Source organism: Plodia interpunctella, chromosome 27 (assembly GCF_027563975.2).
Source record: "Plodia interpunctella isolate USDA-ARS_2022_Savannah chromosome 27, ilPloInte3.2, whole genome shotgun sequence".
Classification (NCBI taxonomy): Eukaryota; Metazoa; Arthropoda; class Insecta; order Lepidoptera; family Pyralidae; genus Plodia; species Plodia interpunctella.
The window spans coordinates 2,128,108-2,155,496 of record NC_071320.1 but is presented as its reverse complement, the minus strand read 5'-3'; the positions used below and the strand labels follow the sequence as shown (position 1 = coordinate 2,155,496).

General features: G+C 36.0%; 1 protein-coding gene across 1 annotated transcript; it reads right to left on the bottom strand.

Moving 5' to 3' along the window:
• Positions 1-332: 332 nt before the first annotated feature.
• flz (filzig) lies at positions 333-27,102 on the bottom strand. The gene is made up of 8 exons (XM_053765160.1): positions 26,701-27,102; positions 6,358-8,648; positions 5,670-5,808; positions 5,347-5,533; positions 4,248-4,432; positions 3,213-3,328; positions 2,709-2,828; positions 333-2,191 (listed from the first exon to the last, which is right to left on the bottom strand). The coding sequence occupies exons 1-8, from the start codon at positions 26,825-26,827 to the stop codon at positions 2,024-2,026; spliced, it is 3,333 nt and encodes a 1,110-aa protein (XP_053621135.1). The 5' UTR covers positions 26,828-27,102; the 3' UTR covers positions 333-2,023.
• Between the last annotated feature and the right edge of the window lie 287 nt (positions 27,103-27,389).

Here is a 27,389-nt window from a genome sequence, read left to right as displayed (position 1 = left end):
ACCAAGTCTTTCAAGAATTCATTAAAAAAAAAAAACTTGTTAATACTATAGGGAGGGCTACCATGAAACATAAAATCGTAGCACGTTATTGCGTCTACACGTTATATCCTTATATTACACGATGCGTACACGATATGGCACTTTACTGACGTGCTACGTGTTTGTATGTTTCGTGGTAGGTTTTCTATTGTCATATTTTATCAAGTCATCTAAAAGTATCTGACATGACGTTTACGATGATCTGCCGACACGTTTTGGCAAGTGAAAACTGTCAATCAGTGTGCAGTTTCAATAATAAATAAACATACAATTTTTCTTATGACTTTTAATTAATGTACAACAATAAAAATATTAACATTTATCTATTTATTTGAGCCTTCTCATTATTCTTTTTTAAATAATCTTTTTATTAAATTAAAATATTTTTCCTAGCACAATTATGAGTTCTGAAGTAATTATACATAATTTAAATTAATTTATATAAATAATATGCAGTTTTTTTTACATTGATTCAGTCTTAGAAACTAATTTTACACTATATTTAGATTAAATAAATGCATTTTAATTTACAGAATATAAATAATATAATACTTTAACAAATATACGAATTGGTATATTGTAACTTCCTTAAACATGTAATTTATATTCAAGAAATTTCATCGTTTTTGTTTGGTCAATAACACAAAAGTTAATTACAATAATATGACGCGTAGCTCCACTATAATTAGAGAGCTTTTTTTGCGAATTTTCTGATTTTTTAAAGTAGAATTATAAATAAAAATCTATTTGATTACTGACTTTTAAATATCAACACTACAATTATGCTTTTAGTGGATTTCAAAAATAAATCGTATGAGTAGACAGGATGCCTAAAACATACATACAATTAGAGGACCTTTAGAACCTTTCGATTTTGATCGTTTGACAAGAATCAGGTCTGTGAAACACCTTGTTAGGAACAGAGGAAGAAAAACACAAATGATTTGCGGAATTAATATTATTAAGATTTTAATGTCCTATTTGAAACATAAGGTGTGAAAAGTTCCTGCAAACTCTAAAGAACCACTAATTTTTCTACTTTACAATATGGATCAAAAATCCATTGTAAACTGTAGTCATAAGATGAACTAGTAAAGGGTGATCGTGATCACCCTTTGTTGACTTGTAGAATGTACCGTGGTACATTCTACAAGTCAACAACGTCTACAATATCATTACATTCACCCTTATTACCAAGTTATAGAAACGTAGGGTAAGTAGGTACCGAGTCGAGGGCAGACAAACCTGACCTACCATGGACATATGAAGTTGATCAAGATTTTTGATCTTGATTGCACATACTATTGTTTAGTGGGTGTGTAACAATGACTTAGAAGACTAAAATTGTTCAATACATTTTTACAACATTACAAATCTATTACAAGACAGTGCCGATGGCTTTAAAAAAAAAATCGCACAATTTCGAACGAGTCATGCGTCGGTATATGGAACTACTTATAGCGCCATCTAACGACGGACAGCGAAGTGATGCGAGCAAAAATTGCCGGCATTTCTGCGCAAGACTACGCTATCTGACTCTAACAATATCGAGGAATAAAATCACGATATTTTCGGCAAATTAATTATTTAAAATCATATTATAGCCAATCAAAGCACCTGGTACTGTCTTGGTGAATTAATTAAATTAAATAATTACATTGAAAAGTCAAACAGTTTATTAAAATTAAAACATTAACTGACAAAGGTGGGGATTTTCGAATAGAATCAAGCTTAAAAATTAGACGATGCTAATTATTTTTCAAGGAATGAAAATATACCTCGTGTCATTACGATTTTCGATGCGACAAATGAGCGCGCTGTACAAAAACTGTTTAATTTTACAAAACAACAAACTGGCCAAATCATGATTGACATTAAAAAAAATGCAATACCAGACTGGCCACTGACACATACGAAAAAAGAACACTTCTTCGTAGGTATAAAAAGAACGTCAATTCAAAGTTCCAGAGAGCGGCGGCGGGCGTCAGCCGCGCACGCCGGCCACGCTGGCGAGCCAGGGCTTGTAGAAGGAGGTGCGCATGTAGACGCCGGGCAGGAACGGCGCGGCGCAGCGGATGCCGTGCGACACCGTGCCCACCAGCTGCCAGCGCCCGTCCGAGCGCTGCAGCACCAGCGGGCCTCCGCTGTCGCCCTTTGGTGTTTCAACCAGATGAGTTTTATGCAAATAGGACATTATATCTTGTTCCGTGTCTTGTTTACATAATAAGGAAACGGATTGCACTCCGGGAGTGCCGGCAGAAGTGAAAACTTGTATTAACGGTGAGCATTTTTCACTTCTTAGGAATTTGTTGATCATGTCAGGAGTTTAAAATTTTTTACCTATCACAAAAAGTGCACAATGCCGCTAAAGATGTTTTCACTTCAAAAACTGTCTCTCTCTCTCTTTCAGCGTGTTAAATTATATTATTGGTTGATAACCGAGAGCCGACCTCTAGAGAAGTAAATGTTAAATTGGAAGATTCGACTGTGGTTTTTGCAAACGCTTTTGTCTGCTGTCAAGGCTGTCCTTATCCCTTATTCGCCTCGTATAATATTCAGTTAGACTAAAGGATTAATAAAACCTATACATATTCCAGCTAGACCATAAGCCTTACACACACAGGTACAGACAAGCGTCTTCAAAAAAAATCACACATAAAAATACGAACTTCACAAGAGTCCTTCTGGCCGTTGGCGTATCCGGCGCAGATGAAAGACTTTCTGATATTCTTCTGGTGGCCAGCCGTGAGGAACATCTCCTGGCAAGCGCTGTTCTCTATCACAGGCACCTGAAACAGTTATTTGGCTACATTAAGTACTTACAGGAAGTATACACATGAGTTCAATAAACATGAAAAAATAAACAAATAAAATATTGAAAAACGAAATAAATGTCGGGATAAAAAGCCTGTCGTATTCAAAATTCTTCATTCCACTATACGTAAGTAAAATTTTGACGTCAATAACTGATTATTGAGGTCAAAATTTTACTTTAAATCTACCGACTTCCAAATCACAATTGAAAACGAAGCGGCGCCAGCAACAAACTTCATCGCAGCCTTTTTCTTCAAACACGTCAATTAACAAAAATGGGTCCTATAAGTAAAAACTAAGTTGACCAGTAATTAACATTAATAACCTAGGAAGAGAAGTTGGAGAAGGTTGTAATGTACCTGAACTTCCTGTAATACAGCTGGTACCCCACCACCGTACTTGAGCCGCCCCCACCCTGTGACGGTGGCCATGCGACCGGTGAAATCCGAGTTGTCTGGCGGCATGCAGATTGGCACTGGAAGAGAAAATGTCACTTTTATTTATTTATTTGTCATCATTTTCCACGCGTCATTACAGGCTTATAATGCGACCACGCTATACACAAGCTATATAGGTATATGTCATAACTGTGAATTTCCTCAATGTACAATGGAATATGTCAACATCTGGCTTCTGACATATATGGAATTCAGCATATTCAGAGCTCTAGTCATAGGAGCAAATGAAATAATAAATAAATAAAAAATAATAATATTAGGACAAATCACACAGATTGAGCAAGCCCCAAAGTAAATTCGACACTTGTGTTATGGGATACCAACTTAACGATACTATATTTTATAACAAATACATATATAGATAATAGATAAACATCCAAGACTCGGGCCAATCATTTTCCATCATGACCCGACCGGGGATCGAACCCGGGACCATCTCGGTTCAGAGGCAAGCACTTTACCACTGCGCCACCGAGGTCGTCAAACTATTCATACAAATTAATGCGTGACGAAGCTGCACTAAACAGAAGCGGATTACGCCTTCTAAAATTATTTTATTAGAGGAAGCGCTTGTTTCATGACGGGTTTAAACTGTCGGCGAATATTCATGCAGAATACGAAGAACGAAAAATGAAATTATTGCTACAAGCTTTTATTGTAAACGCTGTTGGGGCTAGCCCTTATTCTGGTCAAATGAAACAGCCGCCGGGCAGGCCATCAATCTCCTGAAAGCGTTGTTTATTAGGCGCTGAGTTCATGGTGTTCTTTCTGTGAGTCTCTTTCGGCATTTCTTCTCAGCACTGGTCGTTCCGGACCGCCAGCTAGCTTGTAGCTTTGATAAATATTTATTTAGAATATTCAGTGAAAACATGAATCTAAAGGTCTAATTTCCGAATAGGTTATTAGATTTTTCATATTGTTCTTCTCCAATCTCACCAATATGCGCGTCGAACTTGACGGGTGATTCCAATTCCAATAAAGCTAGGTCGTTCTCAAACGTCGCTGCGTCGTATTGCCGGTGGACTATCACCCTCCTAACGTTCCTTGATACGGGCCTACGTGGCTCCTTGTCTCCGGATATGTCGTTCTCACCGAACACTGCCACGAGCGAGGCCAGGAATCTGAAAGTGGAAAGAAAATTTTAAGATGATTTTCATAATATTATTGAACGATTTAGTGTTTCACAGTTTTATTTGTTAATAAACGATTTCTATTGTTAAACACAATATATATACTCTTATAATGGGAGCCGGCGACCCGCCTGCGTACGGAATCGCCGCTATCTAGGAGTAACTGTAATAATTGTCAGTATTTCTTGAATGTCAAACTTTAGACATCGTTCTATGGTAACACTACTGTAAGTATTGTACACGTATAATCTGTGGTAAGACTGTGAGTTGTTGGTCCAAATCTGCGGCGACTCTTTAATCGCAATGGGGTGGCATTCCTTATATAATTATATAGGGTATTTGGTAGTAGGTACGCTCAGCTTCGCTGGATATCTATCGCTGGAGCAGTGTATATAGCATGTCTACCGGTGTTGGTTTCAGACATATAATTATAAATGATGGTATTACAAATAATTTTGGTATCTCAATATTGCACCATCATTCCATTTAATGTACTTTGTTGACTTTGTCATCTTCAATACGTTAGCGTCAGCTTTTGACACATCTGCTTAGAAAGTCGATAATGTACTCGTATTATTCGGTCCTCATTCGCGAAGCATTTATTTCACTTGCAATCTATGTAAGCATGTATGTTCGGGTGGAATATTGTAATTCAATTTTGAAGCACATGTCTTCAACAGATTGGGCTGAAATTTTGTACAAACGTTTAGTGTGGATGACAATGCGTTATTATGATAAGCGTGGCCTAATTGTGCACCTATTAACGCGGCTTCTGATGATCGTACTTCTCAATATTGGACGGACACGATTTATTGTCATGCATTGAGAACCAGTGAACGCAATGACGTGCTTCGTGTTTTATGTTTGGTGGTTGGTTTTTTTGTTTAGTTAAAACGATAATTTACCCAGGCTGACAATGAGCAGCGGTAGTAACGAATCTGCTGGTGATCAGCACTCCTCCACACTTGTTCTTTGTGAAGAGACCCAGCCACGTGGACTCCCTGACTAGGACCTGCCACGGCCACTCTCCGAACTTTGCATTCTTCCCGCCAACGATACGACCGGACTTCACTAATGGCCGTACTCCGCACACTGGAAAATTTAGACGGAAAATATTTATTTATTTGTTCTGTACATAAATCTACCTCTATATCTACTATTCTACCGTACATATATGTGCAAGAATCTGGCGGTTTTCATAGAGGTTTAAGCTGTAAATAATACTCACAATTCTTATCATTATAGTCGATGGTGTTGTCTATAAATCCCTCTGTGGTCACTTCGTCGTTCGACGCCTCAGTCACTGTCGTCGTCGCTATTGTCGTTGTCACTTTCTTCGTCGGTTTTGGCTTTTTCGTAGTAGTTACCTGCAGAAAACACAGTCACAGACGCGGCCTTTTACGATGAATTAAAATGATTAGGTGAAAATTATTAAAGTATAATTATTTTGCCTTGGAATATAATTATTTTTGTTAACAGAAGTATAATGATTTATGTTATATGAGCACCAACAATGATTAAATCATCTAGTTAAATCAATCATTTTTTATCTTAGGGATTATTTGAAATTAAATAAAGTAAATGCATTTGATTTGTAATATTAGTTGACGACATAAGTGTCATAGTTGTTTGCTATATTAATAATATTTATCACTATTTATATTCTACTTCAAATTAAATATGTGTTTTATTCTATAAACGTTAGATTAAAAATAAATTACAAGAATACGTACCTTTTGCCTAATTCTAAGCACATAACCAAAAGGAGTTTGCTACCAATTTTTTTCACCAAAAAGTAATTTGGGTATGTTGGATTTCATCCAGACTTTGTCGAAATCATAATTTTGAATTTCATGTTGAATTATTTATAAATTGAATTAATAACGAATAGGTTTACGTGCAGGTTTCCTACGTACCGGTTTTTTTGCTGATGTACTTGTAGTTGTAGGAAGCGCAGTAGTCGTTGGTCTCCTATAAACTGTAGTCAATTTAGTCGGTTTTTTTGTAGTCCTTAACGGTTTCTTAGTTGTCGTAGTCAGTCTAGCTGGTTTTTTAGTCGTAGTAATCGGTTTTTTAGTCGTAGTTGGAGTTTTTTTCGTAGGCTTTGGTGTAGTTCTAGTATTAATAATAGTTGCGTTAGGCTTCTTGTCTAGGATTACAATGTCGTGTAGCTCTTGGAATGTGCCTTGCAGACTTCCAACGATTTTGTTTACGAATTGATTCATCTTCTCATTCAGTTTTTCGTCTTCTTGCCAGGACGGTGTTGTGAACTCCACGTCGTGTAATACTTCTAAATCGTTTGACATTGTAATACTGGTATTGAAAATCGCGTTTGATCCTGTTACGTTTAACATAGGATTGCGAACTGGTGGGAAATTAATTAGGTCGTCTGGAGAAGTCTGCATCTCTGGTTTGAAAGTCGTAGGAGTGTATTCTGTGAATGATTCGAAGCTAGGAGTAGAAGCTGTGTATTTTGTTGTTGATTTAATTGGATATGGAGTTGTATTTGGTGGTGGTTTAGGAGTAATAACGACTGTTGGTGAAGACGGTCTGTCGTGTTTTAGAGGAGGTGGCTTCGACAAATAAATATGGTTACTTGTTTCAATGACATTGTTCACCGTTATCGAACTGGCTGGTTTCTGGAATGGTTCCTGTGATATTTCAATAAATTCTGTTTCTTTTATTTCCTCTGATTCCTCTGTATCTGGCTTTGGAGTTTGGAAATTATTTAGTATTACTACGGTGGGTGTTGCTGTAGCGAAATTGTCAGCAAAACCTGGAATATTAGGTTGAATAGGTATACGTTCCGTTACTGGTCTCTTTGCTGGAGTTGATCCTGTTATATAACTAGTATAAGGTGGACTAGGACTTCTCGTGCTTGAAGGTGGCGCTGGAGTGGTACTTGATGTAACATATGTAAATGTAGTGAGACTCGGACCAAAATTGCTTGGATCTGTTGGATAATTATTGAATGCATCTATTGCTTGCTGAGTCGATTGTGACGCAGATGAAGGAGAGGAATATTGTGGTCTTGCAGTAGTTTTTACTACTTCTGGTATACTGTTAGGTGTATATGGTTTTTTCGTGTAATACGCGTGGGTACTTGAGTACACGCTTACTGGTTTTAAAGTATGAATTGTAGAACTGATTGGGGTCTTATTTTGTGGTTTTGGGGTCGTATATCTCTCGGGGATATAAGCAGATGTCGTTGAATAAAGACTTGTGCCAGGCTTTACTGTGACGTAATGACCAGGCGATACGTAATAGTTTATATAGTTGCTTCCATATCCTGCTTCACCCCATGATGATACAGTTGATCCTAACGATGATTTATGCTCTGCCATATCAGATGAAGGCGATGTAATTTCGTCACTTAAACTTGGAGTATTATTTAACATTTGTATTATACTATCAATAGATGATAGTTCTGTTACTTTCGGATTTTCTTTTGTCACAGTAGATACCATAATGTAATTTTCTGTAGAAGATGCTTGTGGCTTTGGCTTCGGTTTAAAGACTGGCTTAGTATATACAGGTCTATGAGTTGATACAACTTTAGATGTAGGTGTAGTTGAAGTAGATAATGGAGACACTGTAGGTTTGGTTTGCATTGAAGATATTTGTATATTAAAATCTGAAGGTCTAGCTACATTATCTGCTATTGATCCGTTTTTATTTAAAAGTATAGTATCAGCTAAATTGTGGTCTATTGTGCTATGAGTATAAACAGTTCCTGGTCTTTCGGGTTTGAATATATAATTGTTTTCTTTTTCAGGGGAATTCAACAAAGTATTAGTGATTTGTGTTAATCCATCAGATATAACAGATTCGGTATTCCCATCAGGTTTTGGAGAAGATGAGACTCCAGGTCTGTATCCAGGAGTGACTACAGGTTTGAAGCTGTTGTGCCATGCGTCTAAGTTTTCAGATTCATAATCTGCAGTGTCGCTTTCTGCTTCAGGGTAATCCAGGTAACTTGTCATGACTACACCCGGTCCTTTAGGTATATGTGATTGACTGTCACTTTTAAGTTGACAGCATGCTCCGAAAAGGAATCCATCCATGCAAGCCCCCACTACTTCTCCCCCTCTTTGGACACATTCGTGATTGAACATGCATATTGTGTTTCCTCTGTTATATTTGGCTGCTCTGGATGCTTTACAGTGAGTTGGGGTTATTCTGTATCCTCCGAAGAGTTTTCTTGATTCTGTAATGAAAGAAAAAAACATTTTAGCCAAGGCTGTCAACACGTAATTTGATTCAGCAAATATGCAGTTTGGCCAGGACTTACAAATAATATTGACAATTGAATCTTTAATTAAAATTGATCTTTTTTGCAATCTCTTAAAACATAATAAAACCCGGATTAAAATCCGATGCCTAATTTTAGAGATCTAAGCATACATAGGTATATAGATAGACAGAGAGCGGCTTTTTTCATACTATTTAGTATATATATATATAGGTATATACATAGGTATATAGATAGACAGAGAGCGGCTTTTTTCATACTATTTAGTATATATATATAGGTATGAACTCTCTTTCGATAACAAAGCATTTCAAATATTTTCCGTTTCGATTTCTTTAACTATTTTATATTGAAATAATACAACTTTTACTACTTCTCATTGCGGCTGAGAATTGTTTTAATGACAGTGAAATCTGCTTGTGAATTTTCACACAATTGCTTGGCTTGGTGTATTCTGTATCTCATCAAAATCTATAAAAATATAGCAATTTCCCAAAACAGCTTCATGTGCGTGGGTTAGGTAGGCTATATGCTCCGTGTCCCCCTAACGCCGGCTCCACACTAGAGACAGACCGCGAAAATTTTGCGATTCCGACGTACATTGCTAGATTTTCCTTGTGTTGGTTCTAATTGATACAAACTGTGCAATGATCTTATGCATTCGCGTCGGCATCTGAGTTTGGCGATATTGCGTAGACAGCTCAACACTATCGCGGTATGTGTGTTTGTTACTATTTCACGAAAAATCTACTGGACGGATTATTATGAAATTTGTTACACAGGTAGGATATAATCTGGAATAACATATAGGGTACTTTTTATCCTGAAATTCCCACAGGAGCAAAGCCCCGGGACGCAATTAGTCGGATTTAGTATAATGTAATAGACATTTTATACTTGCAGTAATGAATTCAAAGAGAAATTTAATGGAAAGTTTGTACGTGACGCGAATACGGCTCTCAAATTAACTGCTTTCCTATAGATATGTCTAGATTTGATCAGCAAATTGACATCGAAATCGGTCCAATCATCGGGAAAATCTGTTTTGAAAGTCGCAACAAATTGTGAGATAAGTGGTCGAGATTTTTATTATGCTGGTATAAGTAACTCCTCAGCCGTTGAGTATCGGTGCCCAGGTTAGCTTTCATACTTTATCGTCTCCACTTCGTTGTCAGACCATTGGCACGCATATCATCCTTGATGACATTAAGCCAGCATTTTTCGGGTTTGCCCTTTTGACAGGGCCAGGTCATCTAGCTTTAAAGATATTCAAACTAGAAACTAGTACAGGGGGCTACCATCATCTCTTAACGCGATCCGCTTTACGACCTAAACTGAACTGCATCGCAAATTTGTACCATCGACTTAATTTTTTGTATGAATGCGATTCATATTAGGTTCCTAATTGCATTGGAATCGTTCTGTAAAAGTTGATAGTAGGCCTGCAGGTCAAAAGTGTACCATCCGTGTACCACTTGAGCTTATTCTGTCGCTTATGTGTCGCTTACAAATCTGATAATTATGCAAAATCTTGGTAACGGTTCAACCTCTTGCCAAAAAACATGTGCACTACATCTAGCTATCAAAATATCAGTTAATAGGAATCACGTTTATCCATTACAATAAGATTTTTACTCCATATCTACTGCCGGCTACAGAACTATCGCCGAACTCGGATAGATATCGTATGCGTAGTTTGTATGAGAGATTTTATTTACCGCAATAAAACACCAGCGATGTATACCGAATACGCAAAAGTTTGGCGAACTGTGCAGCGATAGTGTATACCAGACATAATTTGTAGGTTTTGTACGAGTTTTAATGAGAATACATATCAACACAGCCATCGACGAAATTAAAATGTATACATAAAAGGAATAGAGTATTAACAGCATTCCCATAGAGGGATGACATCATATTTCTAACAACCGGCCACTATAAAAATCACCCCGTATGTTTGTTAGTTCGGTATATTTATGAGTTTATGGTGATTTATGAGTTTAATTTATGTGATTTATCCATACTAACATTATAAATGTAAAGGTCTGTCTTTCACGCTTTCACAGCCATTAAACCAATTTTGATGAAATTTGGGATATAGATAGGTATGCTTAGTTAATAACACGATGTCCAACAAAAGCTGCGCGAACGTTTAAACTGTGTTTTAGCGTTATCATTACATCGTATATCAAAACAAAGTCACTTCCTGCTGTCGGTCTGTCCCTACATATGTGGGAGTATTTTCTGCCATCATCATATTAAACGAAAACCCTAACAATACTTGTGGGAAAATAATTAAAATTTTGAAACCAGTACCAAATGTAAATTGATGCTTAAGAACTATGACTGTAGTGACTCGCCTTACCACGTATAAACCTATGTAGGTTTTTGTTCGTGGTGCTTATAATATATGAAAACATATAATATATATATATATATATGTATATATATATATATATATATATATATATATATATATATATATATATATATATATATATATTGTATATTAGGGGCAGACCATAGATAAAATTTTTCTTTAATCATTGGGACAGACCTATCCAGCCCAACCAGCTTAGATCTTGTATTCAACGGATTTTAATGCGAGTTTTTATAGATTCAAAAAGAAAGTTAATATTGCCCCCGTGCGAAGTCGGGGCATGTCGCTAGTTAAATATAAGGTTACGTTAAATTTACTTAGTAAAAAGTAAAAAATATATTAACAGATTATGCTACAATAGATAAAACAGAAAATATTTAGTTTTCCATCACAATGTTTGCGTAATGTCACAGTTGACTAAACCGAAAACGATGGGCAATAAATTCCGTTTAGTCAACTGTGACCACATTGTATTATCAAAAACTAAAATACCTACATTCTACTAAAATACTTTATTTAGTGTGGCGTAATCTGTTTAATTAATTTTCGCTAAGAAATAAAAATTAATAAAAATCTAAGGTGGTGCTAGTGTGCGAGGAGTTTGTCTTTTCACTACTCACTAGGTTTCTAGCCCAGTTTTTGAGGCGGTGGTGGTGTAATGGTTATCCCGCCTGTGGATCGAAAGTTCCCAGGTTTGAAACCTACTCGTACCACATGAGTTTGTATACCAATCTGACTCATTCACACTCCTTTCACTCCCTTCTGATTTTCACAGACACCTGCTTCCGGTGAAGGAAATCATCGTGAGGAAACCTGCACACTGGTGGATTATTAACTTGTGTGTGAAATGAAGACAGCAACGGCATACCACCCCATTAATAGTGCCAAGACAGTTGTTGTGTGTGTTTCATTCCACGTAATGACCACGACCCTCAGCCATGAGGATATACGACTTTGAAGAAGAAGTTTCTTAGCCAATACTTTCGCGTTGACATTAAAATATTCAACACGAAGCAAAATCGGTTGCCTTTGAGTTTTCTACAGGATGTCCCGCCCGAGTATGTGGGACGAGTGTGTGCCGAATACGACGCAATTGATTGGGTCAGTGACCCACTCAGGGTGCGAGATGGCTATAGCTAATGGCTTCATGTCTCTAATTCAAAAAGAAAGAAATTAGCAAATGCACTATAAAGATTATTTGCAAAACATTGAAATTATATATAAGGACCCATAGAGTGTTATAATTATAAAAATGCAGCAATGTTTAACCGTATATAATCGTGTGCAAATATTGTGTCAGATGTGCGCTGCTAAAATTTATGTTAAAAATATCGATTAGATATATACATATATATCTGTTACAAATAAAGTTACTAAGCGCCATTGACTATCAGATTTTACCTAAGTGTAGTTAGTTAAGTTGAAAGTAGGATTTGGTCAAAAGTGATTAATATTAATCAGAGGTATTAGCTACCGCAGCCGTTTGAGCATGAAGTTCGCCTTTATAATATTAGTGGGAAAAGGGATTTATTTTATTCTTTTGAACAAAATATCATTATAGAATAGAATAATTACTTACGGAAAAAATTAAATATTTACATAACATTTAAAAACTATGCCATAACTACAACAAGGGCTCCATGTATTTAAAGATAACACCAAAAACAGAGATGTCAACGAATTTTCTAAAAAAACATTGTGAGATACCTATCAGACTTAGAATTTTGATATTATGCTAAATTACCTACACTTCAACCTAACATGGCGTGTAAAAACATAATTTTACTTTCGTTTTTGCGTAAACAATTTGACACACAACCATTTTAATTTTAAAGATCGTAAATGCTAAAATGGCGCTCGACAGGGTTGTCAACACATAAAATTTGACTCGTTGAATTAGATAAATACATATGTTATTATAGCTTAACTGTTCTATTCCATAAACCCCAAGTTTTATTACACTCTTTGTACCTTTTCACTCAATTCGAAACCTTAAACAAATTTACACAAGCTTTTATGTTAGTTGCACCTGAAAAAACATTATTACACAAACATTTTATATAAATATCATATGTTTGTGGAATTTTTCTTCAGATATCTTCAACTCATCGAACAGAAATTTTGTATGCACGTTTAGTTTGGATCACAATATATTATTACAATAAGCATTACCTGATTATTCACCTAGAATCCGCCCCTGACAAGGGAACTCCCCAACAGATATGATTTTTGTAACGCATTGAATACAACACATTGAAGACTATAAAAGCTTGTCTCCTAAGAAACATTTTTGTATAAAATTATATTATACTACAGGTTATTGAAGGCCTAAATAAGTCACGTAATCCAATATAATTTTTATGCAGCTTACTTAGTACGTAAATGGTGACAACCTTAAGTAAAATTCATGGTTCGGACCTTTAACGTGACAATACAAATGATGTCATACATTTCTCCGTAGGAAAGAGAAAGCAGATCCGACTCTGAGTCAAACACGCAATGTTACAAATTCACCGTTACTCATTCAACTTTGAGACATTTTCAATTTTATTACGTAATGGCCGGGTTGGTTACATGCCGATTAGTCTCTTTCGTCATTCGGGGCTGCGACACCACGATGTCTGGTGTCTATATCTATATATCTAATACATTTATATCTATGCATATAATAAAACTGTACCTAAGTGAGCTATGTTTGTTCGCGCAAAACGTAAAAACTATTGGATGGAATTTGATGCGTTTTTCTCAGTTGTATTACGCATGGTTTAGATCAACAGGAATAGAATATTTTATCTAACAACTACCGCATAATAATTGGCTAATAAAATAAAAAAACCGCATCCAAATCGGTTCATCTGTTGATGGGCTACAGTCCACAGACAGACAGACACACTTACTGGTTAAACTTATAACGTAGTCTTTTTGCGTCGGGGGTTAAAAACAATCGTCTGATAACTAAAGATGAAAGCTGAGGTCCGATGATAGGAGAGATAATTAAGCTACCAATTATTCCTAATCATAGATATTATTATAGTGCCGCCCAAATTCAGCCGTATTACTTTCCATGCTCACAATGTACATTGTTTGTGTGAGAAGCGGGCGTCATACAAACATGTTTCCAAAGATAATTTCACAAAAAAGTGAGAAGTAATCACAAGTAAGTGTTGTGTTCGTACATTGTGTTGGAAAAAATAGTGAAACATGATATCCACCTACACGATTTCATTGGTAAACCTATTGATATGCTAGCTGCGTTTACCCGCGTCTTTACCCGCTTAAATATCCTTCAATGGGAACAGTTTTTCGTATTAAAAGCTTTAAAAACTTTTAGACATTGACAATGTAGACAATGTGGTCACAGTAGACTAAATAAAATGAATTTATTATGGCCACTGTGAGGAGTAATTTCCTAAAAATTAAAGCCTTTGACAGAAATATCATTTTTGTAAGAAATTTGGCTCATACATCCATACAAATCTATGTATATAAAACTCTTCCGTTACTGAGTGACTGACTGACTTCCAGACAACGTACAACCGAAACTACTGGGCGTAGGAAGCTGACATTTGGAATATGGGGAGTGTAGGTGAGCACTAAGAGAGGATCTTTGGAAATTCCACCCCGAAGGGAGACCGAAACCGAGATTTCACTATGAAATACACGCGGACGAAGCCGCGGACAAAAGCTAGAATTATATATGCGAATTCATCTGTCATCAGACTGTCTCTCACTTTGTCACGGCTAAACCTATCGCGAGCTGAGTCACGGGCAACAGCTGGTTAAATTTCCTGACCTTGGCAAATAGCTGACTAGTTAATCGATAGGTTTATTATTAATTTACGATCGCGAGATGCTATGAGTTATGTTGAACCTCGTCTCAGCTCGCCAGGCACGTTTCTACCACGCTCTGTTTGCGATGTGGCTCTTCCGACAAGCCGGGAATTATCTAATATTTATATGCGATCATTGATACATCGATTAACGGATATTTTTTATAACAATAAAAACACCAAATTGTATTAATTTAAACTAAAAACTATCTAACTTCAAAATAACTTATAAATTGGAAATATCTAAAGAAGGCATGGTACCCATCAAACAGGCAGCATTCCCGCGCTGAATTGCAATGGAAATTCGCTGTGCGAGAAAGCTGTTTGCTGAGCTCTCTGTACAATCCCCGTGCGCCTCTGCCCCAAGAACATTAAAGTCTCGATGCCTAAAGCCAAAAAAATCGTATTGGACGCCGAGACTATATTTTATTTACATATAACTATACGAATTCATACTAACTTACTAATATTATAAAGAGAAAAGATTTGTACTTATTATTTTTTTGTTTGTAATGAATAAACTCAAAAAACTATGCGGTCGGGCTGATGAAATTTGGCACAGAGAAGACGAAACCTTTATGAGTAACATAGGTTACTTTTTTAAATATGGTTTAGCCCGAGTCGCTTGTAAGGATTGCGATGTAAAAAGTATCCGACACACATAATATCATCAGATATATTATATGACATATTATCATATCAATTATATCGCAATAAGATAGAAAAAAATATAATATTACATAATTAATCCAGTAATATAATCACATCACTAAACTTAATACGTTTTATAATTATATACCTATAAATTGCTTTCTTATAACTATATTCCGGCATATAATTATATCCTTTTTCTATCTTTCTACCTTACTGCGATATATAGATAAATATCCAAAACCCAGGTCAATCTGAAAAAGATCATTTTCCATCTCGACCTGACCGGGGTCGAACCCGGGACCTAAGTAGCGGACAGGCATGTTAACCATCACGCCACGGAGCTCATACATATCTTCTACCTATATATATTTTTTTACTCAGCACATAACCCTCTTTAGGGCGACGCAGTAGGTTAAAAAAGTGTGTCACATTCATTAGGTTATCACTAACCTTCACATTGTTACCGCGTTCAAAGTCACAGACAAACAGACCGTAATTTTCGGGTCGCAGTATGAAAGGGAAAGCGTAAAAGAGAAATTGTAAATTAAAATGTACACAAAATGTGTAAAAATGTTTGTAATGCGTCGTGTTTTCGGCCCATCCCGGCTTTGCTCGGGTAAAAACAAAATAAATCTACACCTAAACCTTCCTCTGAAATCATACTGTCCATTGGTGAAACCGCATGAAAATCCATGCATCAGTTTTTAAGTATATTGCGAATAGACAGACAGACGTAGCTGTGGACTTTGTTCTATAATATGTGTAAGGGTTTATATTAGGTAAGAAAAGAAAGACGAGCGATAACAAAATCCAGCAACGGCCAACATCAAAAAGTTTATATCATTTCTCCCAAACGAAATAAATTAGGTATAACGATTTTTATGCCAATTGAACAGTTCAATTGGCGTAATGACAATGGGAGTGACATGCTCCCTGGAGCATGTAAACTAAACGTAGGAGGAAAAGTAAAAGATCTTGTTTGATTCGCTGAAATATCAACGAAAGAAAGAGTAAACAATATACGTAATGTTCTAATTGTATCGTGTAAGAATGAGAGCCCAATGTTCTGTCCCTTTTCGTATCAAGTACAACTAATTAAAAACTACATTTTTTTTAAATTTGCTTTTCCTTGTTATATGTAAGTTTTGAAGTTAAATGTCTTGAAAAGTATTTAAATTATTTAACTATTATTATATATTAGACTAGCTTTTGCCCACAACTTCGTATGTAAGTAAAAATTCGTTTCCCGTGGGAATTTCAGGAAATCCCTTCTTAGTGCTCCCCTACACTGTCCTAGGAACCTACACACTAAATTTCAGCTTCCTACGCTCAGTTGTTTCGGCTGTCTGTCAGTCAGTCACTCAGTAACGCAAGAGTTTTATCTAAATAGATTACTTTTATTACTAAACCTAGTTCTAGTCAAAGATAACCAGGCTACGTGGTGATGGTTACATAGAGGTTTAACCATCTACGACCGACTGCACCTAGGCTAGCTGAAGATGAGCTGGCTGCATCTAGTGTAATATTCTGCGCCTGGCTGCACCTAGGCTAGCCGAAGATGAGCTGGCTGCATCTAGTGTAATATTCTGCGCCTGGCTGCACCTAGGCTAGCCGAAGATGAGCTGGCTGCATCTAGTGTAATATTCTGCGCCTGGCTGCACCTAGGCTAGCCGAAGATGAGCTGGCTGCATCTAGTGTAACTTTCTGCGCCCGGCTGCACCTAGGCTAGCCGAAGATGAGCTGGCTGATGTAGCCAACTGAGACTGTCTACACCTGGTTCTATCCGGCTAAAGCTAGATGTAGCCGCACTTCGAGGTTTAGCCGTAACATATATATCGTATAACTATCACGCATCGTTTGCTGTAATTAAAATTAAGCTAATGTTTTATCATAGACAAACAAACGTAAACTGAACTAAACGCATTTATTACTAGTTAAAATAACTATACAGTTCAAAATTGACTACATATTACGAAATGATAAAGAACTATAACAGAATCAACCTGACCGTGCTGTGAAAGTAAGGTCGGCGGCGCAGGCGGTCACCGAAAGTGAAATTATAGAGTACAGTTAACACATCAAGTTACCTTGCATGAACCTCTATAGCGCAGGTAATAACGGCGAGATTACAGTGAATTGGGGTAGGTTAATGTCCTGTTGACTGTTGATTGCGATTTCAAACTCACCATCAAGTCGATTCGCATTGAGACGCAGCTAACCAATCACCGCGCGCCATTGCGATCAAATGACAACAGCACAGCAATGTGATTGGTTCGCTGCGTCTTAATCCAAATCGACTTACTCGTTGGGAGCCGATCCTGGGTGCTGATGGTGCACCCAGGTTCGGTTCATGCTTATCATAATAATGCATTGTCATGGAAACTGAAGCAACGTCGTGGGATATTTCAACTCTGTAGGTCAACTGGGAGTAGGAGACATCTAACTTGCAATATTTAATTACAGACAGACAAGCAAATATCGGACCAGGTGAAACCAAATAAAAGCTTGTAAAAAAGCTAAAGTGTATTTTGTCTCGATCTGTCAGTGTCAAATTGTGTAAAGTGCGTGATTGTGTATGTGATAAAACATAGGAATGCTTTAACTATTTTATGAAGGTAAGTCATGTGTCTTTCGATGACAAAAAAATATGACAGAAGTATTTACAATACAGATAAAAATAGAAAAAGATAGAAATATTTTTATCGTTTCGCCAATTAGTATGAATCATAACAATTGACGTCAAAAATACTTGGTTTTCACTTTGATTTACAACTGCGTTCGAATCATTTGGGAGTTAACTGACTTTTATTGTCACTTTCTAAGTGATTCTGCAAATTGATTGACAATACTTTCTTTGTCTAGTAATTAGAGGTCGTTTTAAAGGTCATTTTTGTGGAGATTTATGAAGACAAATATGCATCCCATTATTATTATAAATGCGAAAATTTGTGAGGATTTATATGTGTATGTTTGTTACTCTTTCACGCAAAATCTACTGGACGGATTGTTATGAAGTTTGGTACACGGGTAGAATATAACCTAGAATAACATATAGGGTGCTTTTTATCCTAAAATTCCTACGGGAGCGTTGCCAAATTTTTTTTTTATTCGGTTGACTTGGTTGATGAGCGATCATCACCTGATTACTGCCGCCCAGCAACAGTTAAATTGTTTCTTTAAAACAAACATACGAGTTTTAGATTGAAGCGGTGGTAATTAATTGGTTAAGGCCGCCTGCAAGTGAAGCTCAGTTTAGTTCAGACACCAGTCTCTCACAATCTTAAATTGATCGTACATTATTTCATACCTTCTCATAAAAAATGTGGAGATAACAAAGATATTTTAATATTGTTTTTATTCTAATTTCGCCTCTATTACCGCCGCATAAAGACGCAGGGATGACTTGGCATGTGGTCGGCTGTACATGCCTCTCGAAGTTTTCACTTCATCAATCCTGCACGTGCTAAATTAAGTTTTAAGGTTTATTAGATTTCTCCAAGTTGACGCCATACTGCGCTGATATTTATAACCTATAAAATAAAACATAAGCCGTGTTACTTTCTAAAGAAAATGTCCGTTAATTAGGATGTAGACGTGTAAAGAAAGTTATTCTCTAAAGGGAACCGTATAAATAAATAAATATTGTACACAAAGGTGACGCCATCTTTGGCAATTCATTTGTTCAATAGAAAAAGTCATTGGTTTGTTTTATGAATTCTAGCCCTAATATGTACTAAGAAAACAGCAAGTGAAATATCAAAGAACAACAGCGAAAAACAACTCAACTCATCACGAAATCTCGAAAACTACTGAGTTCATGAAGATGGAATTTGGCAGGAAGGTAGATTGTGACCAGGAGACGTCCGCTTGAGAAGGATATTTCGAAATTCCATCATTAAGGGGGTGAAATAGGGATTGCAGTTTGTATGAAACTTCGTCATTTTTGAAGTGACATGAAATTTTTAATGACATATTCATAATACACGATATGAAATGGCACAGAACGGAAGCCTTAAAGAGTTTTACAAGTAGCCTGTATTAAAAGGATATATAATATTGGCCACCCATCCAATGACCGACCATTATGAGGGTCTTAACCGCCACTATCACAGGCCGAGCGCACTAACCACTGCACCATTGAGCTCTTCTACACTCATTATTAATTTTTTTGTATCTTTCACTTTTGTGAAGCGGGAATAGTTGAAAATTTCATATACCTATGCATAATGAAGCTATTTAATAATTTAGTTGTAATATTCCCGGCCATCCTACAATAGAAAGTCATAGTATTTGAACAAGATATTTAGTAAATAAATTATGTATGACGTAAGGCTGTTACGCGGCTATTGTCATCCACAAATATGTAGAATTATCATTGACTCAACACACAGATAGATAACAAAGGAATTTTGTCATTCGACAAAATAAAACTATTTTTGTTTTGTCTGTACTGTAGTACTCCTTGTTCTCGGTTGCTTTGAAAGCGTCTGAGCCCAGAGTCCGCTTTCCGACTGTTTCTTCTCTAATTCCGTTACTGGTTGCATGCGTGTCTGTAACGCCCCAAAGCTTGACGCCAACGTAAAAATAAACCATCCAAGTATTAAAGATAATTTCTAGGTTGAATTGAAGAATTGAAGTTGCTGTGAAGGCTGCACTAATAATCCCTTAGTCGCCTCGTACGACATCCACAGAGGTTATAGAGTGGCCTGTCTTAGGGCGTAAACCACTAAACCTAACCAACGACAAACAAACTTTATTTGTTGGACCCTTGGCACATAAATCATCCCACATGTTATCATAACGCTTGTTATTGGTTTTTATGTTTTATTATCATTGTCATAGTGTGATAATGTTCGTAGACCCAAATAAATGAAAAAGAACATGCCAATTTTTTTTTATTATATTTTAAACACGGGAGCGAAGCTTCGCTCCCGTGGTAAATTCGGGATAAAAAGTACCCTATGTGTTATTCCAGGTTATATTCTATCCGTGTATCAAATCTCATAACGATCCGTCCAGTACATTTTGCGTGAAAGAGTAACAAACATACATACATGCTCACAAACTTTTGCATTTATAATATTAGTAGGATGTACCCAGATTTCCAAAAGATGCGGGAAAAACCGGGGGAAAACCATGTGCTTCCGATATTTAGTATTTACAGAGTTAGCACTCAATTTAAACACTTGGTTGCGTGATGTAGACCATTAAAATACTCGAAGTGTGTGGCATAGCCGTTGCTACATTACTGTTGTCTGTTTAATGCCGTACATTATCGCGGAACAGTTCGCCGAACTTTGGCGAATGCGGCATACATTGCTTGGTTTTCATTGCAGTAATAAAACAGTAGAAAAAAAAAGTATTGTACATTGAATATATTTACATAAAAACAAAATTAGGCGATAGAATCATAGCAATAGAGTAACAATTTGAAAAAAAATATGTCTGTTTGTTTGTCTGTTTGTACGCTAATCTCCGCAACTACTAGACAGATTCGAATGAAACTTTTTTGTTATATAGCTATTAAGCCTGGGCAACATATAGGGTATAAATTATTCAAACTGGAACTGAATCTGAAGAAGAGTCATAATGGCCCAACTAAACTATAGGAAATTTACAAATGAATGACGTTTTAACAAATGTTTTTCAGTCGTATGAGCATAGTCTGTATTATGTCTGTGCTAAAAGGCTATAGCTGCTTATTCTTAGCGTGTCGACTTAGCGATTCAATTAGTGAAGACTGTAGGTTTATTACCTACAGCTAAAACTATGTGTTCCTTACTCGCCTCGTACTACTGTACGAGGACACACATCATAACAGCACATCAAATTTCCTTCCATGAAACTCTATGGCGCGGAAAAAGCGGCAAGTTTGCAATGAATTTGGGTAGGTTAATTTGCTGTTGACTGTACGACATTCACGGAAGGATATGGAGTGGTCCTATTATCTAGGTAAATTGAATGTCATTATTTAAATTATTTTTTACTTTCTTTAGTTACACTCTGTGCTTGTCAGTCTGTAATTAAATCTTGCAAGTCAAATTTCTCCTATTTCCGCTTGTACTACAGAGTTGAAAATTCCCACGTCGCTTCAGTTTCCATGGCAAGAGCAATGCATTATCATGATAAGCATGACCTGATGGTGCACCCAGGATCGGCTCCCAACGAGGAAACGCTTTTCAGACACACGTTTAGTGCAACAAGGCTACAACAAAAGCCTGTGCCGAAAATGACATATTAGTAAAAAAAAAATTGTTACACATTCAAGCCAATCAAGTGACGTTATTATTTGTTTTTTTTTATTTATTTAAGCATATATAACATCCACTGTAACTATATTTGCACAAAGCACGTTGAGTAAGTCTTTTAAGGTTTTATGTATCAAATTTACCCATATTTTTGCAAATAAAATATCTTTTATCTATTACCATAGTAACATATTCTCGAATCGTCTACCATGCCGTTGTTTCACAAGCACGTTATATATTTGAACGATGGTTTTATGTCGAACACGTAACTGGACGAATTCCAGTGAGCAAAAAACCAAATGTTCATTATCTAGGGCGTGATGTAAATTAGCATTCACCGATATTTGTCTGCGGTTCTGGCGATTTCTTTCCGTTAATAACTTTTCTCTTTCGTCTCGCGAGTTTCCGATTTGATTCGCGGATGCTTTGACAAGAGAGATAAATTAATGATAATTAGTTTATTACCTTACTAATAGTGAGTTTCTTTTGTTTTCTCTATAGGCCGGCCTCAATGCTAATGCAATATTGTATCTACTACGGGGCATGGACGTATATCAATGTCCAAAACCTGTGTAGAACGACGGAGCCGCAACGCTCTGTATTGACGCAACATAGCGCAGCGGAGTAGCCGTTACTCCGAGGCGTTCCAATGTACGTGAATACTAAACTACATATTATAAAAAGTTCCTGTCGCGTTTGTCTGTATGAACGAGATAAACTCAAAAATACCCGATCGATTTTTGTACGATTTTCGCCAATGATTAATGTGATTCCTGAGGAATTTTAACTGTATAATTTATTACGGTTTCACCCGAAGTAGGGACGGGCCGTTAGAATGATATAAAATGCACTTATTGTAAAACCCCGTTCTGTTTTCGATGTATCGATATATTTAAAGTTTTTTTAAACATCGAATCGCGATAGCTTTCTTTCCCTACAGGTTTGCGAAGCGTGTCACACCCGGGACGAGCGACAGACAGACAACCGGTCTGCGTCACCGTATTAATGTCTTGCTTAAGAGGCCGAAACTCAGCTTTTCAGGTTTTTTAATTTCTTTGACAATTCGCAATAAAAGTTTTTTTTTTTACAAATATGTCATTTTGACAATTGTAGCTTATTAGCGTATTAGAGGCCGAAACTAGCACACGCTTGTAATAGTTTTTGTTGAAACATAAAGAACAAGCTTTTGCCTGAGGCTTCGCCCGCGTTCCGGGGTGAAAGGTACCCTATGTCCTTCTCGATAATTCAAACTACATGTATGCAAAATTTCAAGAATATTGGTCAAAGTAGATAGAGCGTGAAGAGGTAACAAACATACTTTCGCATTTATAATATCAATTAGAATAGATTCAATGGTTGAGACATTTTAACGTGAGGAAGTTTTAGCCTTTTGACATATAATTGAGCTATTAAAAAAATAAAGCTATCAATTTTAGTTTCTCACAGAATTTAAGGCGTAGACATTCAATATGTAAAATTAGTCATATCTATATTACTATAGTTGGTCGAAAATGTCTCCTATCTAAAACATAGTCAAACAAAAACCTGGCACTAAGATAAACTAAATAAAATATTCTCATCAGTAACCTTAATTTTATTTACCAGACATACCAGCAAGAATTGTTTAATTCGCATTCAATTGCCGCAATTCAATTTCTAGGATTCAATTTCTGCCGGTTCTAAATTAAAATCGGGATTCGAACCCGGAAATTCTTGAAACGTGAGCGACTCCACACTATTACCACAATAATAGAAAATAAGTTAGCTCATAAGTAACTACAGCGGATTCTGAGCTCCAACGCTCTCTAGCTAAGAAAAAACCGGGAAATCGAGAATCACTGGAAAAATCGTGTAGTGAAATGATAAATGCAAAAAATATACTACCTGTTCAAGTTTCACTATTTGACCACGAACGTGGTAAGAATAGTGTGGTCACGTAGTGAACAGACCAGTCTCTCAGTGGCTTTATGTTTTAATAAAATGAATGGGTCGTGGTAGCTATAATTTTAATAAGATTAATAAAACTTTTATTATTTAATTAATATTTATGGCTTTTAGATTGTTTTGTTACTATTATTATACAAACTAGTATTACGTCCATCCTTTTGTCGTCTAATATTTATAACTAGCTGTTGTTCGCGACTCCGTCCGCGATAAGAAATCGTTTTTTAAACCCCCGACGACAGAAGGAGTGGTGTTCTAAATTTGTCTGTCTGTGTACGTGGCACCGTAGCTCATTAACGGGTGAACCTATTTAGATATACGGTTTTTTTTTAATTGATAGAAAATTTTCATGCGGTGGTTCTTAGATATGTTTGATCACAATCGGTTCAGCCGTTCAAAAGTTGTAGCGAAATGAATATTGAAAGTAGCCCCCTACTTTCAATATTAATTTCGGGACATTTTTAATTTGTCCAACAAATAAACTTGTCTATATTTGATAGATAGATAATAATTACAACGAGTGTATTCCTAGTGATGTTTGGAAAATGTGTAGCCGTTTGGAAACCGTCAGCTCTTATCTAGCGGACGAGATGACGCCAGCAACTTCAGAGGAGGGTTTCTTAAATTATTAATTTGGATTTTCCTTTTTTAAACTCTCCTAATAAAATATATAAGGTGAGTGAATGAGAATATTATAATTTATTATCTAATAAAACTGATAAATTAAAGTGACATTTGATTATTGTGTTTGTTTATTTAAATACCTTTAAAAGTTTTTTTTTAAACCTAGTCAAGCGGCCAATTGTGACTAGGGGGGGAGTATCTTAAACAAAAATATTTTTTATCAGCAGTTCTAAAAGCAGTATTCCCCTTAACTGAACTTCTTGGTAGTGAGAAACAAGTTGCATTGTTTTTGTATCGCGGTGGACTTAATTGCTGACCTCTGTGGCGTGGTCACCGGAGCCGTGCGCCATATTGAGGTCCACGATTCGATTCCCAGTGTGGGCAAATAGTTTTACTTGTTTTCGCGGGCGAGTGTTTTGTGTTTCTGTGTTTCATCGGAACGTGATACAAGCTTGTGTGTTGTCTATTTATGTAATTCCATAAGTTTTTTGCTTTTATAGTTGGGGAGGGCTCCCGCCCTAGTATGAGACCAGTAAGTCTAATCTGTAGAACTGACAACAAAACTGCAATATTATCAGTAATGTATACATGTTTCCCAACTAATGTTATAAATGTTAAAGTAAGTTTGTTTATTTGTTACTCTTCACTCATTATCTACTTGATCGATTGTTATAAAATTTGGTACACAGGTAGAAAATAATAAGACATAGGGTGGTTTTTATCCCGAAATTCCCACAGGAGCGAAGCTCCGGGGCGCGGCTAGTTTCAAATATATTCAATCGAACAAACGTTTGAAATAAAATTTTTGAATGTTGAAGGTACGTTGAAGTCTTTTGTATGGACGCAATACTTTTCCTCGTAAAACGCATTAAAGTTATAAAAAATATTACATAAAATAAAATCGTAGTAAAACATTTTTTCTTTACCTATATATACCTCGAAAAAAAAAATTCTTCTAGATAAACCTCGTAAAAAATAATTCGTAAAATAAATATTTAATTTTTTTTAAGCTATTGGTGAGGGCACATGCACGGTGTGGGTACTACCTACAACCTACTTCAAATATTAATGAACCAATCAATGGGGAAGTGCGTGAAATGGTCTCTGATTGGGAAGACCAATCATGCGTCTGAGGCTTGCGCTGGCGTCCACAACAAAGAAATCCTAAATAATATTATAAATGCAAAGGTAAGTTTGTTTGTTTGTTACCTCTTCACCGACCGGGAAAACGCTCAGATGTGAAAGAGAGAGACGTATTAATTAAAAGTTTACTAATTAAATTAAAATAAATTAATTCTTACAGCTTTTTTATATTCATCGACTTCCATAACCTATAAACGGTAGAACTGACCAACCATAAACATAATACAGTCCCAATTAAGTTGGAATTGGGTCAAGAATTTTATAATAGTGATGTAATGAGCATAATCTATTGTCGATAGTTTTTGTTTTATTTTGTCTCAATGGAATATCTTGTTACGCTTGATTATACACTAGTTTGTGTTTTAGTTTAATATTCATACTTTTAATTTTGAATTTTCGTGTAAAAAACATAAAATGTATCTTAAAATATTCAATTTATTCAAGATTATTGTCGAAAGTTGTCTTGTAGATAGATAATGTTAAAATAAGTTCAATGAATCTAACTTTATTTGCCAGAATACTAATTCTGGTCAATAAAGTTAGATTGAATTAAAACAAAAAAAAATATTTTCTAATGCAGATAATTCTTCAAATATTTCTATTTAATATTTGTTAACATGTAAGAAAAATGTCTTTATATTTAATTCGACTTATGAAGACATGGATAGATATAGATAGAAAAATGTCTTAAAGAAAAGCTTAATCCTACATGTTTCACCGTCCACGGGTATGCAAATTAAATGGAGAGCGTGCTATCATCCCACAAAACAAAATCGAATAAACAAAAGTAACAAAATTAACTAAATTGTTATCTAAATTTATCATTAAAAAAATAGTTCAAATTATAATAAGATTTATCAATCAGCAAGGACCTGAGGTGCGTTTTAAATAAATTCCACAAGAAATAATATGCATAACACATAGGTTTTAATAATTGAAAGTTTTCAAAAATCATCTAGTGACTTGTAAAATGGTTTGTTAGAGATAATATAATAATTGTTGAACTGGTTTAACGGCGCGAGGATCAAAGGAGAAATATCATCACAAAATATGTGGAGCACTAGAGAATCCGGTTACATCAAATATTTATACTTTCTTTAAACTACTTCGATGGGTCATTCCAAACTGCCTAACTATTGTGGTCAGACGATTTCAGTTATCGAGACCGCAGGATAGAAACTCACCTCTTAAGCTTTCGCCTCTGCATGTCAACAAATTGTCTAATATCGATAACAACACAAATAAAACAACAAACTGTTTCACATCACCACGGATTGATTTTCCAAATTTGAACCACTCCCGAACTGTCATCTTGACGTTTGGCTTCCCGCGCGAAAATTGAGAGTAATATTTTTGGAATTCGAATAAATTACGTTCTTATTTTGAAATTGGAAAGCATTGCACTATTTTTTTAAAATATATTTCTACAATCTAAGAAGTCGTCAGTGTCGGCATCTGAACGGTTTTTTAGGCATTTTATTATTATTTTTAATTAAAGCAGCGATATTTTGTGGAATTCTCAAGAACGGTGTGTTGAGACGTGCGTCCGGGGTGACAAGAGCGAACCCACTAGCCGACTGACCAACTTAACACTGTAAAATAAGAAACATACATATTGCAGGACTAATTTTATTACGAAAAAGTTCTATCTTACTTTCTCCAGAAAAATATAATGTACTTTCACTCAAAAGCTTTACGATTGAGAATGGAATGTCTTCGGTTGGCTACAGAACTCGGTCATACTTAGCGGAGACTCGCTAAACAAGTGAACGGTGAAATAAGAAATTGTGTGAGACGGACGTATGTCAGAGCGAGATAGATAGACATTTCTTTTTACTATGTGACCACGAAGGCTGAAGACTCTGGCCAACTT

Coding starts and splice junctions, on each gene's coding strand:
- flz (XM_053765160.1), bottom strand. CDS start 26,827: ATGACAGTTCGGGAGTGGTTCAAATTTGGAAAATCAATCCGTGGTGAT. Junction 4,433..5,346: donor GCTGCTCATTGTCAGCCTGG/GTAAATTATCGT, acceptor TTCCACTTTCAG/ATTCCTGGCCTCGCTCGTGG. Junction 2,192..2,708: donor GCCAGAAGGACTCTTGTGAA/GTTCGTATTTTT, acceptor GAAACACCAAAG/GGCGACAGCGGAGGCCCGCT.